Here is an 18,703-nt window from a genome sequence, read left to right as displayed (position 1 = left end):
CCTCTCTCACATTTCTGTTCTCTAGACGAAATACACTGCATTTTAAAGGTGCTCTTTCTCTTCGAGTTTGATGAGCAAGGAAGGGAGTTACAGAAGGCCTTCGAAGACACTCTGCAGCTAATGGAAAGGTCCCTTCCAGAAATTTGGACTCTCAGCCACCAGCAGTCAGTTACACCTGTAAGTTTTCCTCAAAGATGGAATGTGCATTTTTTCATTTCATACTGTGCCACAGTTCAGTTATCCGAGGCTTATGTTGAAGCTGTCACTGAGATTTTATGTTTGACTGTACAGTGACTTACACTGTGACCTAGGTGATGTTCACTTTCATTTCTCTCTGCATGGTAAGCTATCATGCAGAAGATGATATGTTTTGAATGTTAGATAAGAGCATAGATGTAAAAGCATCTTACAATCCATAAAAATAAAAGCAACTAAGAATCATTACCCTCACAAATACTTGAATTTACTGTAATAGGTATTTCCTAGAAGAAAAGTGATCACCTTTAAAACTCTAGTGATTTCAAAGCTAGCAATTTATAGTGCTTCCTTATGCCCTCCTCTGCCCTCCCTTATTCAGATCACACTAACTTCTAAGTCACCAACTTAATGAGTCTTTTAGGGAAAATGACCAGGAATATTGTGGTTTTGCTTTGGTTGCTAAAGTATGGTGATAGTATATGTGCAGGATACCATGAGTCACGAGCACATGCCATTGCTGCTCAGGGTCCCACCAAGGGGCTGCCTGCAATTCACCCTGCAGAACTGAGTGGAAGCAAAGCAGGGGGCCTGGCATGCACACACTCAGGCATGTGCAGCTGTGGAATTCCTGTGAAGTCCCTTGTTTACCCTGAACACATGTGCAGAATTGTCATTCTAGTCCATGGTATGTGCCTTTTTATCTTAATATAAAAACTCCCACAAGTCTTTGAGAACAATTTGATATCCTGTGTATTCTATAGCCTCTTGTAAGATTCCCTCTTCCCCACAGGGTCTGCTTGCTCATTTGGAAAGGATCAGGCATATATTGTTGTAGGTTTTCTTTCTTTTTCAGCAAGAGAAAACCAAATTTAATATAGACATACATATCAGAACCCTGCATACATGAGCGAGTCGGAGACCTCACATGCAGGAGAGGTTCCTAGGTTTTCTATTAACCCCCATCATTACCTTGTTCTTTTGATACAAAGGAGATTTAGAGGTCTGAGTTGAGACTGGAGAAACGGGCAAATTAAAATAGGGAAAGAGGATTACTGTGTTCGCCACCATACCAACGAAAACAACGGACTATTTACTGCTGGCAGAGATCTGGCCTTGGGTACTGCAGTCACAGAAGCGTAAGATCGATCATCTTTGCTGATACAGTTTACTTTCTGCTTAGGTTTTGGGTCCCAATTCTACTTCAAACAGCATCATGGCTTCTTATCAACAACAGAAGACTTCAGCTCCCGTTCTTGGTTAGTATTTTTCCCCTCTAAATTATTACAGCACTAAGCAGAAAGTTGTACATGTTGAGAAGTTCAGCAGTATAAGGTGAGATTGGGTATTGACTATAATATTGCCTCAATTCTAAGACTACATCTTCAGTAAAATTAGTTTAATGCTTCTAATGTTGGGAAGCTGGGGTGGTGGGGAAGAACATGACATTAAATGTGTAAATTTTTTTTTCAGTTGTTCTGACGTACACTTCTCAATACACTGGCATATTCTTGTCTATACAGGCACATCACAGTTGAAGTTTGAGTCTAAACAGTTGAATTTACACATACATTTTAAAGATTATCCTGAATCATAATGTTTGCCTACTGGCAGTTACACATTTGCATCTTGGGGATGTTTCCATAATCTTTAAGAGCTGGACCTACTTAATCTTTAAGATCAATGGTGTAATTTGAAAGCAAATCCAAAGAACATTAACATTGCATGTGGATTTCCTATTTACTTATACCTAAAATGTTTTGTTAGTTGGCAGGAGGTGATTCTCAGTTCGATTATATATCCATCAAAGTTAAAAGTTGTAAAGGTGCCCAGCCAGCATGGCTCAGTGGTTGAGCATTTACCTATGATCCAGGAGATCGAGGTTCTATTCCTGGTCAGCGTACATGCCCGGGTTGCAGGTCCAATCCCCAGCAGGAGGGGACAGCCAATCAATGACTCTCTCATCATTGATGTTTCTACCTCTCTGTCCCTCTCCCTTCCTCTCTGAAATCAATAAAAAAAAAAAAAAAAGTTAAAAAAAAATGAAAAAGTATCACTTGTACATCCATATTTTTTAAAAAAAGTCTTAAAGGCTTTCTTTTGAAAGTTGACTAGAAACTTTTGGCAGATCAATTTGCCTTTTAGATGGATTAGTCAAGGATACCAGTCTCTTAGCTTTGAAAAGTTAGCAATAGGTTTAAAATGTTAGTTTTTACTACTGTTACACATTTTCTAGCATGTGACAGACAACTGTCTGAAATTTTTTGTTTAAATGCACTGTAATAGCATTTTGATGCCATTTGAAGTAGACTTTGAGGCTTCAAATTAAGTTTAACTTTAACGGCTTATGTTGCTACCAGGAATAAACGGACTACCTTCCATCCCAGCTAAGCACATATATCTGGACAGTAACTCCTGCATCCCTGGCTCCCCTTCTTCCTGGGAGAAGCCGCTTCCTGGCAGGCTGCTTTTGGTATCAATCCCAAAGCATACTTGTTTCTGAGATGCTGCAAATTCATCTTAGACCTGAGGCAGTTTAGTAATTATTTAGTTTGTAGTGTGTCTAATCCAGTTGTAATTTCTGCCCCAGTTTCCTTCTTGCTGGTATAGGTCAAGTTCAGTCATACCTGTCCCTGGAGTATTCTAGGTGGCTTTATTTATCCAAGAATACTTCCATTTTCCAGCTGAGCCTTAAAGACTCTTAACATTTTGAGGCTCCTCCTTATCTGAGTATGTATTATCAACGTCCGTGTGGTTATAAGATTGTGTAGGAAAAGAGAAGCTCTCGTAATCCCAAAACAGGCAGATGAACTACTCACAAAAGTAGTTCCACTCTGATATTCGTCAGCTACTCCTCTCCACCTAACAGTAGTAGTTAAGTTCACTTCTACATCCAACGCGTGGGACCAGTGACTGATGGGGCATTTTCTCTAATTGTTTCATGTTTACAGTGCAGTGTAACATCATGTAGATTGACTACAAGTCTTGCAAAAATGCAGGATTTTAGTAAAATGTACAGAGTTTAGGTGTACATAGTTTGATGGGATTTAATATAATATGGCCTTGTAACTACCACCACCCATTTGAAGTATAAGACATTCTTTCCCTTTGAATCACTTGGTGGGCATTTTTCTGCTACTCTCCCATGTGCCTGGAGTTACAATGAATTTCCTCTTCCTGGCCTGGGCCTCCCTGCAGCATTTGCTCTGAGTGGGGGTTATAAGGTAACAGAAACATTAACTCTGCTTTTTATGGTCGTCTTGTTGGTGCAGAGCCCAGTAGCCTAGTTTTAGATTAGAGTTACTGCCTCAGCTCCCACCACCAAGAAAGTGTGTGTCTATCACAGTCTCTTTTCTTTTTATTAGATGCTGAATTTTTGATACCGCCGATGATCAACAAAAGAACCCAGTGGAAACTGAGCCTGTTAGAGTGACGGATCCCTGTTAGGAGGGCTTGGCAGAGAAGACCATTTTCTTTACCCCTGACTCCTTGAGACCTGGCTGCCGAGAACCAGGAAGAGTAAGACAGTGATCTACCTTAGCATTGGCCAGAACTGCTCTGTGCAGCAGACCTCTGTTGACACCAAGCAATTCTCTTTTATTTTGCATAGAGTTTTAATTAGCAAAACTTTAATCTTTCATCAGTGTAGCATCATTTTGAAAGATTTACTGATCTTTTATTTAGTGCTATTTGAGAGCATATTTCTGGTATTTCTGGTAGTCAGGAGATGGAGTTTCATTCCCAGTTACAGATCTAATTCATATTGGGACCTTTTATAAGTTACATAGTTAATTTGTGCCTCAGCACATTGGGAATAATGTTCCATGGCTTCTACCTCAAACATTTTAAATTGCTTTATGTTCCTGGGGAGAGCATTGTACATAAACAACATGGCTATTATATTAGTTCTACCTACATTTAGTCACATTTAATCACTTAATGACTTTTTCACCTTGAACTTAAGCAGAATGAAAAGCAAGATACATCCTTTGAAATTCAAAGCTTTTCCATGCTAACAGCTGTTATTTTGCAATATCATACCTGGTCATGTGCTTCCAGTTATAACTGGGTTGAGCCTCCTATCACTACAATGTCCACGGGGACTATTTTCACTGCCTGTGAATTTTTGCTCGAGAGTTAGCAGAACAGGTGAGAATTTCTGAAATGCATCATGCACGTTTGTTGTGGTGAGCAGTGTTCATCAGATGGCATGCACTGTCATAAGTTACTCCCTCTTCTCCGAACACTGCTGCTTTTAACATACTGTTTTTGTCAGTGTCTAGATCATTTCCTTTATTTTTCTGTATGGTATTTAACTGACCTCTATCTTTTAGTTATTTTCTTTGAAAGAAATGAGAATGTTTTCTTTTTTTGGTCAGTCTAGAAAAAGCTCATTTATTTTGACACTAGTTTTGAGGCTGATTCTTAGGTGAGGTTAAACATTTCTTCCATGCCTTTAATACCAGAACCAGATCTTCACTACTATATACAAACTAACTGGAAATGCTACTTTTGATTCTCAGAGGATACATTAATCCAGAATTGTAACTTAAGACTTTTCTTAATATAGCAAAATGTTAGCTGTAGAATCTAGGTGTGTTCACTGTATAAGTCAACTTTTCTGTGTGTCTGAAAATTTTCACAAAATAAAAGAGGTACGAAGATGTAAAGACACATATCTCCTGCTTTGGAGAGATTGACTGTGCGACTCAGACCCGTACGGATTTGCTGTAATAAAGTTCCCAACCCTGAAAGGCCGAAAGTGCTCGGTTACTCCTCTTCAACATGGGTACACGAGCATGGTAACGACAGGACATTTTAACCAGCTACAGCGCTCGTGCTGTGGATGAGTGTAAAGGGACTTGCTCCTGGATTGAAAATACAAGTAAATGTGTCTGTTGATTAATAGTGTGACTTCACGGATGATCAATTTTCTTAAAATAATGCATTGAAGCAACAAGAAAGAATTTGTGTGAATTCTTCCGATTCAGATTACTATCAATTACTCTCTCATCAGATGGGGTTTTATTCATTTGGAGAAGCAGCAGGCAGGAGCAGACCTTCCAAATTGAAGGCAAAGCCAAGGACGAACTCATGGGGGGAAATGCAGCACATGGGCAAAGGAGAGGCTCCTGGGAGTGATGCATGCTTCATTTTGGGGAAAGGGTCTGTCAACTTTTAGAAAAGAGTGCATAACTCTTCCCCCCAATTTGGACTGTGTCCCAAAGCAAGTTCATGCTGCAGTGAGCTAAAAAGCCTTCATTATTTTATTGATTTTGTTGAGTCAGCTTTGTTCTTAGATGCTCCAGATATCAAGAGGCAACTTGCAGAGGACTATCTCCTAGAATCAAAGTGCATTTTAAATTTACACTTCTTGAAAAGAAAACTAAGGCAGGAGCTAAGGTTTTTGTTATGTCTTTGTGAATATAGCTTGGCATATTTTAAAACATTTTCCATATTATACATATACATACATATATTTCTTTGTGTGTATGGGTGTACATATGTACACATTTGAGGGAGTTTTAATGGCCATAATTGAAGAAAGTTTTTTTAAAAATAAAACTGGCGATTTTTTGGTAATTTGAGGTAACTACAAGTTTGGGAAGCAGTATTAGCTCCCTGCCCTCCCCAGGCTGTGCTGGCCCATAAACCTCTGTGCTTCACTGGAAGCACTACCTGGACAAGCCCTTGGGGGTCTTTGGTTGTCCTTCCTTGTGTATCATGTTTATTAGTATCGGGTGAGCTTGAGCATCTTAGGCGCTAGGTACCCATGAATATCCAGGACGCTGTAGACCAGCCAAAGCTAATCCTGTGACGCGTGGCAGTGCTGAAGACCTCCGATTCCTGCTTTCCCTCTGCTCCCCATGCGCATGCTGTGCCTCATGGTTGGCCACTTCATCACTGCTCTTGCTGGCAGTGAAGTCCCAGGAACTTCAAGTTCCAGAACAATTTTAAGATGTCCTCCTGGCATGCAGGAAAAAAACAAGGCCATGGGTCCATCTATTTTAGTGTCCTTGGACAAAGTCATTTAATCCTACTGAATCTTGCTTTCCTACAACCTTGTGTGCCCATTGGGTTTCTCAGCCTTGGCACTTTTTTTTTTTTTAAATCCTCACCCCAGGCTATGTTTCTTGATTTTGGGTCAGGGGGAAGATGTGAGAGAGAAACATTGATCAGTTGCCTCCCATCTGTGCCCTGACCGAGGTTCAAACCTGCAGCCTAGGTATGTGCTCTGATTTGGAATTGAACCCACAACTTTTTTTGTTCGGGGTGTATGAGACTCCAACCAACTGAGCCGCCTGGTAAGGGCAACCTTGATACTTTCGACACATTGGGACATGTCATTCTTTGTTGTACGGGGCTGTCCTGTGCAATGTAGGGTGTTTAACCACATTTAGATGCCAGTATCGCATACCCTCCACTCCTGTTGTGGCAGCCAAAAATATCTTCAGACATTGCTTATGGCCCCCATTTGAGAACCACTGGGCTAAGATGACTTCCAAATACTTACTAGCAGTATTCACTTTGTGAGGAGGAAGCTTTTTCTCTACAAGGGTGATTGAGTAGGATCAAGTGAGAGAATGCCTAAAAGGGCTTTGAGAAGACTACACAGTTGGTTAGCCTTATGTTAGTATTTTGTATTTTAAAATACAGCATAGTGTTTAGATCTAGGATGGCCTGGAGATTCCCAGCCTCCAGAGCCACCTCTCATGCCTCCCCTTCATCAGGACCCTCATTGGGGCGGGGGGATCTTTTGTTCAGAGACCTTTAAGGGATCTGAAGATAGTATATTTCTATGTGATTGTTTTCCTCTGTAGTCCTACTTTATTTTGTGCATTTAAAAATATTTAGAGGAGAGTACATAGGTTTTATTACCCAGCCAAAGAAGTCCAAAGGTTAAGAATTAACCTAATTCAATCCACCCATCAGTGAATGTTCATGGAGTGTTGACCCTTGAGTGGATTGGGCAGAAAATGAGATGAGCAGTACATACCTCTTTCTCATGTCAGTGTACCCAACTCCTAGCTGATCCCCTAGTACCCCAAGGTAAAGCCTAGTCATCCTTGTTGAACTGTAGGAACTCCAGATGCCGGTCTGTGGCTATCTTTGCATCCCTACTCCAGCTTGCTAGTGCCAGCCAGCTGTGCTTACTCACCAAGCCTGGACCCAGGGTCTGCCGTGTTGATCTTTCAGGGCTGTCTAGGCAACCTTGAGGCTCTCAGGGTGGTTCTTCAGGGCTTCTGCCTGGGGATGGTAGAGATGCCATAGCTCTCCTATGAGTGCTTGAACGTGTGCCTTTGTGGGGGTTGGTGGGGTACAGGAGACTCAAGACCATATAAGACTTTTGGGCTCCTGTGTAAGAGATAGAAGTCTGCAAGATGATGCTAACCCCTCTTGTGATCCCCTCCTGGAGACCAGACACTGGTATTCAGGTGCTTTGTGGGTGATTGAACCTTGACAGCATATTTCCTATTGGTGTTCATCAAAAGGGATCTTCTTGAACTTATATGCATATATGCATAGCCCATGGACACAAGCAATAGTGTGGTGAAGACAATAGTAGGGTGGGGAGGGGGCTGGGTGAAAGGGGGCAAAAGAGGATGGAAATGGGGACATCTGTAATACTGTTAACAATAAAAAGGGGGGTCACCTGGCCAGGCATGGCTCAGCGGTTGAGCATCAACCTAGGATGCAGGAGATTGAGGTTCGATTCCCAGTTAGGGCACATACTGGGTTGCGGGCTCCACCCCCAGTCGGGGTCTTGCAGGAGGCAGCCAATCAATGACAACTCTCATCATTGATGTTTCTATATCTCTCTCTCCCTCTCACTTCCTCCCTCTGAAATCAATAAAGATTTTTTTTTTTTTAAAAAAGGGGGGTCTTATATGTCACAACAGCATATAATCAATCTGTCATCACACTCCCCTTTCCAAGCCGATCTTAACAATATACTAGTTCTAAAGTGGGAAACAATATAAGAGAGCATCATTTTAGAGCTAGTTTCTCCCAAGGATGTTTAAGCAGTTATGAGATTCATGCCTCTTTCTTCCGTCGTCCGCCCCTCACCTCCACCTTTGTGTTGGCAGATGTATATTTTAAGGCAGAGCTGCAGGTATGAAGTTCTCACTAAGCCAGGAAAGAGAGAAACGCATTGTGGAGGGGAACAGATTGTTTAATACTGCTGGAGTGAACGTGCTGGCTCAGCTCCCTATGTGTGGGGTGGGTGCTCACCCGGCAAGGCTGACACATGGCAGCCACAGGGACCATGCTTTGTCCGAGTTCAGAAGCACCTTCTGTAGAGGAAGAAAGGCCCATGTTCCTCATACTCAAAGCGGTGGACCCACAGTGGTTGGAAGCCCTGAAGCGATGCCAGGATGGACCCTCCTGTCCACACTGCAGTTTCTCTTTCAGGCAACACGTTTACCTGGGGAGTGTCATTGGGACACAAGCTGCTCAGCTCCCTCTGCAGGCGGTTAGGGAAACCGCTGAGCATAGTGCTCCCCCCGCAGAGCAAGATACTCCCCATCAGGTCCCGTTTGAGGGCGATGTCACACTTGTTAAGGCAGGACACTGTCTGGGTGTGGAGGCCCAGCTGCATGGACTTGATCAGAGAAGGCTTGAAGAATATCTCTGAGCAGAGGAACCTTTCCTGGCCCAGGTGTATCTGCTGCCCGTCCGGCAGAATATACTGGATCATATGCTCAGTATCTGGGACTTTCTTTTCTTCGATGGGGTCCAGGGCCACAAAGCAGCATTTCTTCTTGATGTCTTCCACAATGTCCATCTGGTCCTCAGTGAAGTGTTTTCCCGAACTGTTCAGCAGGCCCATCAAGTAGTTTGTCAGATCAGAGCCCGCATAGTCCAGCCGTCCCGTGATGCTAGGCAAAGGGTAGCCTTCATAGATGGGGACTACATAGGACACGCCGTGGCCTACCTCCACGACCAGGCCAGAGGTCCTTCCATAGGAGTACATGGAGAGGCGGGACTGGTAGGCGATGTGCATCGCAGGAGTGCCGAAGGTCTCAAACAGCATTTCGGCATACTTCTCTCTGTTGGTGTGCGGGCTCAGTGGCGGGTCTGAAACCAAGACCGCGTGCTCTTCTGGGGAGATCTTCATCTCTTTTTGGAAGAGATATTCCCAGATACCCTGCACTGAGTCCCAGTCCACGATGATGCCGTGCCGCAGAGGATTAACTAGCTTGAGGCGAACCTCTGGATTGACAAGCTCCTGCCCCACATATGTCTCTTTGCGGCTGTCCCCAGTTTTGGTGGTCTCCATGTAGGGCTTGCCCACTGTCGATGAGATCTTGTAGGAGGGCTTTGGAAGCCCTGCAAAGCCACATTTACAGTAGCCAGTGCCAAGGTCCACGACCACCGCTTTGGTCACCTTTACTTCGGGCCTCTCCTTGGCTTCTGCTGATTTAGTAGGCTCTTCTGGCTCCGAACAGTTATGGCGGACCCACACTGCGCGCTTTGCTGGACCACTCTTTAAGGAGGCAGTCTGGAGGCCCTGTGCATTCAGGGAGGCCTGTTCGTCCTTTCTCTTGGCAGGCCCATCCCCTATGACTGCTGTCTGTGGAGCCCACATGCTATGAAGAGCCATCTCACTCTCAGTTCCTTGATCCCACCAGCTTCAAGGCTGAAAGGCTTAAATCAGGGCAACTTGAGAATTTCCCCACTGATGACATCACTGATTATGACATAATCCAGTGACCTGGGGCTTTCTAGCCACTGGGAAACTTTGTCCCATGTTAGGGTTGATTTGAGTAGTGTTTAGTGGTGATTTACCTTTTTCTAAATTTTGTAATAAACCTGATTCATCCAGTCAGTATTTATTGAGTGCTTGCACTTGTTCAGGCAGCTAGGAATACAAGGCAGAAGTAAGAAAAAGAAAATTCTCTGCCCTTTTGGAGTTTACATTCTACCCATTGGGAGTTGGGAGACACAGACAATAACGAAATTATACACACACACACACACACACACACACACACACACACACACACACGGTGACCCAAAAAATTTATACACACTTTGACTAATTATTAATTCCAATTGTTTAAATATGAAAAAAAAAATTGGAATTAATTATAATTATTCAAAGTGTGTATGCATTTTAGAGGGAATATATATACACACACACACATATATATATAATGAAGATGTTAAGGGCAAAAGAGAGAAACAGCAGGGGTATGGGGAGGGTGGCCATGTAATGTGCCTGGGCAGGGCTCCCTGAGATGGTGACACTGAGTGAAGACCTGAAGGAGGTGAGGGAGTGCCACGTGTATATCTGAGCAACAGAGGTAGAGGGCTGGAAGCAGACATGAGTCTGATGAGTAAGAACAGGGTCTGCAAACAATGGTCTGCAGCCTGTTTTTGTAAATAAAACTTTATTGGAACACAGCCACTGTCTATGGCTGCGTTTGTTGAATCATTGCAGCAAAGACTTGTATGGCTTGCAAAGTTGAAAGTAAATATTGACTATCTGGCCTTTTACAGAGAAAGCTTGCCATCCCCCCAACTTAGAGGATCCCAAGAAGATGAGTGTGACTGGAGTGGAGGGAGCGAGGAATAGTACATGAAATGAGGGAACTAAGGGGACAGGGAGGGCAAGCAGCTCACACTGGGCCTCACGGGCCATTGCTAGGACATTCACTCTGACTCCGCTTGAGGTCAGAAAGCCCTAGAGAATTTTGAGCAGGGAGTTGATGCCATCTCATTTAGATTTTAGCAGGAATAATTGCTGTTGTGGTGATTGTACCAAGAACTTATGTCTCATTTGTTCCTTAGGACAATCTGCAGAGGAATTATTTTTGGGAACATATTTGTACACATTTATCTTTCATATGGGTCATTGGGTCAGCAATGAAATTAGACCCTATGGAGTCCCACTGATGAGAACACTGAGACTCAGGTGCATAACTCATCCAAGGATGGTCTGGCTAGTAGTAGCCAAGCTCTCCTGACTATGACTTCTTCCTAGGGGTGTGCTGTGGACACACCTTGATGGGACCCGACACAGGTGTCTGAGGCTGCTCAGCCACCGTCTCGTGCCAGCTCTGAAGCTGGGCATGTTGGTCCTGACCCCTGCCACCCTCAAGGCAGCCAGAATCCAACCTTATGTTGTGCAGCCGCGTGCTCTTCATAAAAGAGGCAGTCACCGTAATGGTGGGCTTACCCCTTAAGGAGGTTACTGGGGGTGTGCCTAGCTCATTGTGTGCTGTGAGAGAAGAGAGGGACCGAGTCCAGTCTCATGAGCCTTGTGACTCTCTGATGGGGGCGGCCAGGCTGTCATCTCAGAAACAAAATCTCAGCTTCTTGGTTCATTGGGTAGATAGAGGATAAGATAGCATAGAATTTTGAAAGAATAGGAAAGTGCTTTTCTGTATGCCTGAAAAATAGTTTACTTGCCTTTGCTATTCAGGGATTTCCATGGCCAATTTGGATTGCTTGACTTTATTTGAAAAGATCTTACATGATAAAGCATACTTAATTTAGAATTATCTATTTTCCTTCTCAACCCCCCTCTTGAATTTTGAGAAATCTGTAGCTGCTTAGTACATTTTCACTGCCCTGGGTTTCTGGAGGGGCTTGTATTAGTTTCCTATTGCTGCTGTAACAGATTACCATAAACTTAATGGCTTAAAACATAAATGTATTATCTTATAATTCTGAGATGAAGGCCAGAAATCCAGTTAGTTTTAGTGGGCTAAAATCAAGGTGTTGGCAGAGTCCTGTTTTTCCTGGAGGCTCTAGGGGCTAATTTATTTCCTTGCCTATTCCGGGTCCTTGAGGCTGCCTACATTCCTTGGCTTGTGGCCCTTTCCTTCATCTTCAGAGACCTCTTAGACTTCTGCTTTTTTGTTATATCTTCCCTGACCTGACCCACCTGTCTCCCTCTTATTAATATCCTTGTGATTCCTTTGAGCCCACCTGGGTAATCCAGGGTAGTTAACCTCCCCATCTCAAGCTCCTTAACTCTCATCTGCAAAGTCTCCTTTGCCATGAAAGGTAACATAGTCACAGGTTCCAGGGATTAAGATGTTGACATTTGGGGGGGGGGGGGCATTATTCACCCTGTCACTCAACCTGTGCATCCCACTTCACTCAGACGCTCAAAGCCTAACGTGCTGTTTCACACGCTCCTCCCCCACTGCCCATGCTCGCCCACCCTTCACCCTTTGCGCCGTCACGGGTGGGAGAGGTGCCGTGCTGGCATAAGGCCAGTCACTCCACTTAGTTTGTCAGGTCCATGAGCACAGGGGCTCTTAGGGGCCAACCTTTGGGCTCAAGCCAGTGGACGCCTTTCACTCCTTTTACTTCACCTCTCAGGATATCACATGCTTGATACACTTTCTTAATTGAAATAATTTTTCAGTTAGGGAAGTATCAAGCTTTCATGTCACCCTTTGTGTCCCTTCTCTGCTTTCTCTGGTTGGCTCCATGATCTCTCTAGTTTTATCCACTTTTCTAAACACCTTAACAACAGGCAGTTCCCCAACATGCCCCGCTCTGAGTTTTTGCTCAGGCTGTGCTCTTTGCTGGGCATGCCTTTCCATCCTCTTAACTACCTGCCAGGTACTCACGTATCTTTCAGTACTTGACTTAAGCATCACCTCTCTGGGAACCCCCTGACTCCCTCCAATGAGTGCTCCCTCCTTTGTGCACCTCTGCTCCCCCAATGGACTTTCACCTGCAAACTCTGCATCCATTCCATCTTCTTCCCACCTACACTGGGCACTGGTTGTGGCCGGGCTCCTATCTATCCACCAGATGGGCTGGACCCACCACAAACCCCAGTTAATGCTGAAAGAATGAAAGTACTGTTGGGGCTCTCCCACTCTTTAGGAGATCTGGTACATTGGAGTCAGATGAACTTGGGTTAAAGTACAAACACTACAAGAGTTTTCTGCTCATGGGCAAGTCATTGGAATTCTGAGCCTCGATTTCTCCAGCTCTGCCTAGCTCACGGGATTCTGCGAAGTAATCTGTGAGGTGCCTGGTACAGTGCCTGGCTTACTGTAAGGACTCAAATATGCATCGCCCTTGCACCCAAGAAGCAGAGAAGGAAAAGGTGTGCCGTTAGTGAGCAGGGGGTCAGGAGAAGGGTGTAAGGGGCAGGAGCCTCCGAGACCCCAGTGTGCTTGGGTTTCTAAAACTGCTGGCCACCTGCTCTGTCCTGAGCAAAGTCAAGTTAGGCGGATGGGGGTGCAGGTGATAGATCACGGGCGCTAAAGCCAAGCCCTCCCCTCGTTGCTGGAATGGACCAGCCCCCGGTGACATCACAATCCTGAGTGGTTGCCAAGGCAATGTTGGAGGTGGACCCTCATTTCTCTCCACTGAGCTCTAGGATGTGGATGTGAGGAAGGCGAGCAAGGAAGGCAGATGGCGACGAGGAACAGCCAGAACCCCATGCCCATGGGCACGGCTCGGGGTGACCCTGGAGAGGCAGGAACGCGCTCAGCTCCTGGTGCTGGTATTCGGGACACAAGCTCAGCCACTCAGCTGAAGATGAAGCCCAAGAATGTGCGCAGGATCAAGGCCCTCATCATCGACCTGGGCTCGCAGTACTGTAAGTGCGGCTATGCAGGAGAGCCCCGGCCCACCTACTTCATCTCCTCCACGGTGGGCAAGTTCAGCTCCGAGGTGGCTGACGTGGGCGATGCCCGAAAGGAGACCTACGTGGGCCACGAGCTGCTCGACATGCAGACCCCCCTGAAGCTGGTTAACCCTCTGAAGTACGGCGTTGTGGTGGACTGGGACTGCGTCCAGAGCATCTGGGAGTACATCTTCCACACGGCCATGAGGATCCTCCCCCAGGAGTACGCCGTGCTGGTCTCCGACTCCCCACTCAGCCCCAGCAGCAACCGGGAGAAGTACGCGGAGCTCATGTTCGAGACCTTCGGCATCCCTGCCATGCACGTGACGTCCCAGTCGCTGCTGTCCATCTACTCCTATGGCAAGACCACGGGGCTGGTGGTGGAGAGCGGGCACGGCGTCTCGCACGTGGTCCCCATCTCGGAGGGCAACTTGCTGCCAGGCCTGACGGGCCGCGCCGACTACGCCGGGAGCGACCTCACCAACTACCTGCTGCAGCTGCTCAATGAGGCCGGCCAGAAGTTCACTGACGACCACCTGCACATCGTGGAGCACATCAAGAAGACGTGCTGCTACTCGGCTTTGCTGCCCGAGAAGGAGGCCTGCCTGGGCCTGGAGGAGCTGCGCGTGGACTACGAGCTCCCCGATGGCAAGCTCATCACCATCGGCCACGAGCGCTTCCAGTGCGCCGAGATGCTCTTCAAGCCCACCCTGGTGGGCAGCAACCACCCTGGCCTCCCTGCGCTCACGGCCTCCTGCCTGGGCCACTGTCAGGAGGCAGGCTTCAAGGAGGAGATGGCCGCCAACGTGCTGCTGTGTGGCGGCTGCACCATGCTGGATGGCTTCCCCGAGCGCTTCCAGAGGGAGCTGAGCCTCCTCTGCCCTGGGGACAACCCCACAGTGTGTGCCACGCCGGAGAGGAAGACCTCCGTGTGGACCGGCGGCTCCATCCTGGCATCGCTGCAGGCCTTCCAGCAGCTCTGGGTCAGCAAGGAAGAGTTTGAGGAGCGGGGCAGTGCAGCCATCTACATCAAGTGCTGAGTGAGGACCCCCACAGCCAGGCCTTGTGGGCAGGCGACCTCAGGCCACTCTATACATTTACAGGATTTCACATAAAATTTTAACATGATAGCTCTTGTCTAGTCTGGATTTCTTGCTTCAGTCTGATAGCAAAAGGTGGTGGGGAGTTGGGTTTAGAGGTACCAGCACCTTTTACTCTGCTGGTTGGGGAGGAGCAGGGTTGGGAGTTGGGTGGGAGTTGGGTAGGAGGGGCTCCCCTCACTGGCCCCTCCGCTCATAAGGGTGACATCATCTCAGAGTCCAGACTGCGGCTTCCTGTTCCACTAGCTCCTCAGGGTTCAAACTCCAATTCAGCAGACTTTGCTTGCTCCAACTCACATTGCTTGCTCGCCCATGGACCAAGGGGGAAATGAAGGCTCAGATTAAGGGACTAGCTTAGGTCTGTAGTTAAGTGGTGGGGTGACAATGACAACCAGGTGTCTTGACTTCCATCTCCTGTTTCTGCCCATAGCTTCATCACTGCTTGATTGCCCCAGGCTCCCTCCCTCACTTCCCACACTGCCTGCCCCCTTCAGAGGTGCAGCCCACAGGTGTGCGCCTCCTGAGTGGGAGGGGCCATTTCTACCCATCCACCTTCCAACTTTGGCCAATGTTGCAGCTTTTTTTGAAGTCACAAAGTAGAGGCATTGAATCCAGAGGACGTCAGAGGAACCAGGGGGTCCTTTGGAAATCATGTGGTTCTCTCCCTCCTGTAGTGGTGGGGAAACTGAGGGCCAGGAGGGAGGGTGCCATGTCAGTGGGTGAGTCCAGGTCTGACTCAGGTCATGATTATTTCCAGAAGGGCAAACATGGTTGCTTTAGCTTGGGCTGCTATAACAAAATGCTACAGACCAGGTAGGTGGCTTATAAACAACAGCAATTTATTTCTTACAGTTCTGGAGACTGGAGGTCCATGGTTAGGGTGTCAGCACGGCTGAGCTTTGGTGAAGGCCCTCTTCTGGGTAGCAGACTGCTGACATCTTGTTGTGTCCTCACATGGTGGAAGGGATGAGGGATAGCTCTTGGGCCTCTCAAACACTAATCCCATTTCTGGGGGCACTACATTCCCCCAAAGGCCCTGCCTACTACTGTTACCTTGGGCATTAGGTTTTCAGCATATGAATTGGGGGAGGGGAGGATGGGGGACAAACATTCAACCTATATCAATGATTTTTTTCCTTAAAGAATAGTTTATTGATTTTTAGAGAGAGAGGAAGGAAGAGGGGAAGAGAGAGAAACATTGATATAAGAGCCCAGCATCAATCAGCTGCCTCCTGCAAGCCCCCTACTGGGGTTCGAGCCCAAAACCGGCATGTGCCTTGACCAGGAATTGAACCTGCAACCTACTGCTGCACAGGATGATGTCCAACCCACTGAGCAACACCTGCCAATGATTCTTTTTTTTTTTTTAAATCCTCACCTGAGGATATTTTTCCCATTGCTTTTTCAGAGTCAGTGGAAGGGGGAGAGAGAGAAATATCAGTGAGAGAGATGTGTTGATTGGTTGCCTCCCTAATGTGCCTTGACTGGGGCTGGGGATCAATCCTGCAACAGAGGTACATGCCCTTGGTCAGAATTGAACCTGGGACCCTTCAGCCTGCAGGCCTACCCTCTACCTACCTAGCAAAACCAGCTAGGGCAATAGCAATGATTTTTTTTTTTTTTAAATATATTTTTATTGATTTCAGATTGAGGGAGAGGGAGAGAAAGAAACATCAGTGATGAGAGTCATTGATCAACTGCCTCCTGCACGCCCCCCCCCCCCCCCCCCCCCCCCCCGCTGGGGATCGAGCCAGCAACCCAGGCATGTGCCATGACTGGGAATCAAACCGAGATCTCCTGGATCATAGGTCGATGCTCAACTGCTGAGCCACACTGGCCAGGGCTATAGTAATGATTCTTAATGATTAGCAACTATTAAACACTTGCCAAGCATCTACTATGGCCAAGGCCCGGAGCTTGAGACCAAGAAATGACCAGAATGTGGCCCTTCCCTGGGACCACTCAGGCACAGCTAGTGGGGAATTCAGCGGATAGCCATGCTGGTAAGGACACGAGGCCTGAGCTCAGTGTTCTGGAGGCGGGAAAGTGGGTGGAGGTGGTTTGTTAGAAAGCTGTAAATGGAGAAGTGCTAGGCCTGGTGGCCACTTAGTGACTCTGGGGCTGAGGGAGAAGTTTCTGAGTCTTGAGAGGTTTTAGCTGGTGAATGACCATCTACCTCGAAGGTGGTGCTTCCTGTCTCTCTTACCACCCTCACCTCCTGATGGAGCCTATGACCAGGAACCCATGACCAGGTGTCCATGGGACCAGACATTGGTGAGCTGGGTAATCTGATGGGCTACCCAGTGTCTCTGAGCCACCTCTTACCTTAGACCTGTTTGGGGCACTCTGAGGTGCCTCTGTCCTGGGCCCTGTCCTGGGGCTGCAGACTTGGGAAAGAACCAGACAGTTTCAGTTGCCTAGCGCCTTGCTATCTCCTCCTGCCCCACTGCCCAGGATTGGGCTTCTAGCCTGGAGCTTGAGCTCCCCTCCCCGGCAGGGCCTTGGTGCTATGCAGGAACGTGGGCTCTTTCCTGTAGAGAGGGGCTGCAGACTGGAGGCCCGGAGGCCGATGGTGCCAGTACACACACCTTGTTTGGCCAGCACAGTGTATACATTTTTTTCTTTAATGCAATTTTTTTTTCCAGCGGGGCCTATACTCTTCAGGTTGTCAAAGCCTCTACCCGCCTGATGTCATCCGTGCTTGCTGCTTCAGCCTCTTCTGCTTAATCAGGCAGCAGTCACTTCTACGGGTTGCAATCCAAGAGCCTCTGATCAGCACTAATCCTAAAAGCCCGATGAGGTACAGAGAGGGAAACACAGGCTTGCAGAGGGGAAAGCGACGTGCCCCAAATCATACAGGCAGTGAGTCAGCGCTGCACGGGGCCCCTCTCCCACAGGCTGGTCCTGAAGGTCGCCCCAAGCTGCCTGTGCCCGCCCCGCCCCCCCCATCCCCGCCCTCCCCCCCCATCCCCGCCCTCCCCCCGCCCCCTCAGCGCCTGCAGTCCGGGCCTCGTGCCCTCGCCCGCCGACGGAGGTGGGCTCCGCCAGGCGCCTCCCGTGGGCGGCAGAGCCTGGAGAGCACCCGCGGCTTAGTCCTGACCTCAGTGTCCGTGGGCCGCCCGCGGGCAGGACAGGAGGCTGCGGTTTGGGTGAAGATGTGGGAGAGCGGTTTCGGTTTATAAAAGATGCCTGACCGTGTGTTCATCTCCCCTCCCTCCTGACACCGAAAGCGGTAGCAGAGGAAGAGATGTAGGACCCCACCGCACGGGGGTCCTGGGGGGGCCCCCGGGGCTGGAGACCGCCGCCGGCTCCGGAGGGAGGAGAGCAGCTGGGCCCGGGGGGGTGCCCCCCCGGACCGTGCGGGGTGCCCCCTGACGGACGGGAAGAGGTCTGGGTCCCGAAATGCCCAGCGGAGGAGGAACAGGAACGAAGGACGCGAGACCAGCGGGGCGAGGGAGGGGACGGTAACCGATGGTCGCTATCCCAGAGCGCAGCCCCCCCCTCCGCGCGGGAAGAGGCCGGTAACGTGACCAGCTTCCCAGCGCCTGGTTCTCAGGCAAAAAAAAGTGAAGAATCCTCCACGAAGGCGGTGCCGCCACAGGGACAGCAGAGGAGCGTGTGAAGAGCAAGGCCACGAACCCCGCCTGCGTCCCTGTGCCCCTCCCCCCAGGGGAACCTGCAATTCGCGTCTCCGTGTCCCCGTCCTTCCCTCCCCGCATCTCCCCATTTCTCTGCACCAGCGGTGCACGTGGCCCAGGGCCGACTTCCAGGGGCGGAGCATGTGACCTAAGCTAAGCCAATC

General features: G+C 48.0%; 3 protein-coding genes across 3 annotated transcripts in view; 2 read left to right on the top strand and 1 right to left on the bottom strand.

Annotated features, from left to right (window-relative positions):
* ELP1 (elongator acetyltransferase complex subunit 1) overlaps positions 1-4,115 on the top strand; it is a 55,534-nt gene extending 51,419 nt beyond the window's left edge. Inside the window, exons 35-37 of the mRNA XM_016213726.2 lie at positions 26-177; positions 1,379-1,454; positions 3,561-4,115. Of these exons, the coding sequence (XP_016069212.2) occupies positions 26-177; positions 1,379-1,454; positions 3,561-3,628 (296 nt within the window). The 3' untranslated portion in view covers positions 3,629-4,115. The remainder of the gene's footprint in view (positions 1-25; positions 178-1,378; positions 1,455-3,560) is intronic.
* A 4,364-nt stretch (positions 4,116-8,479) lies between these two features.
* ACTL7A (actin like 7A) lies at positions 8,480-9,802 on the bottom strand. Its single transcript, XM_016213683.2, has one exon. It carries the CDS (start codon positions 9,800-9,802, stop codon positions 8,480-8,482), a length of 1,323 nt encoding a protein of 440 aa, XP_016069169.2.
* A 3,785-nt stretch (positions 9,803-13,587) lies between these two features.
* Positions 13,588-14,841, top strand: ACTL7B (actin like 7B). The gene has a single exon (XM_016213685.2). The coding sequence runs from the start codon at positions 13,588-13,590 to the stop codon at positions 14,839-14,841; it is 1,254 nt and encodes a 417-aa protein (XP_016069171.2).
* Positions 14,842-18,703: the final 3,862 nt, after the last annotated feature.

Source organism: Miniopterus natalensis, chromosome 12 (genome assembly GCF_054644295.1).
Source record: "Miniopterus natalensis isolate mMinNat1 chromosome 12, mMinNat1.hap1, whole genome shotgun sequence".
In the NCBI taxonomy this organism is placed as follows: domain Eukaryota; kingdom Metazoa; phylum Chordata; class Mammalia; order Chiroptera; family Miniopteridae; genus Miniopterus; species Miniopterus natalensis.
The sequence above is the reverse complement of the archived record's forward strand: the minus strand, read 5'-3'. Positions and strand labels throughout refer to the sequence as shown.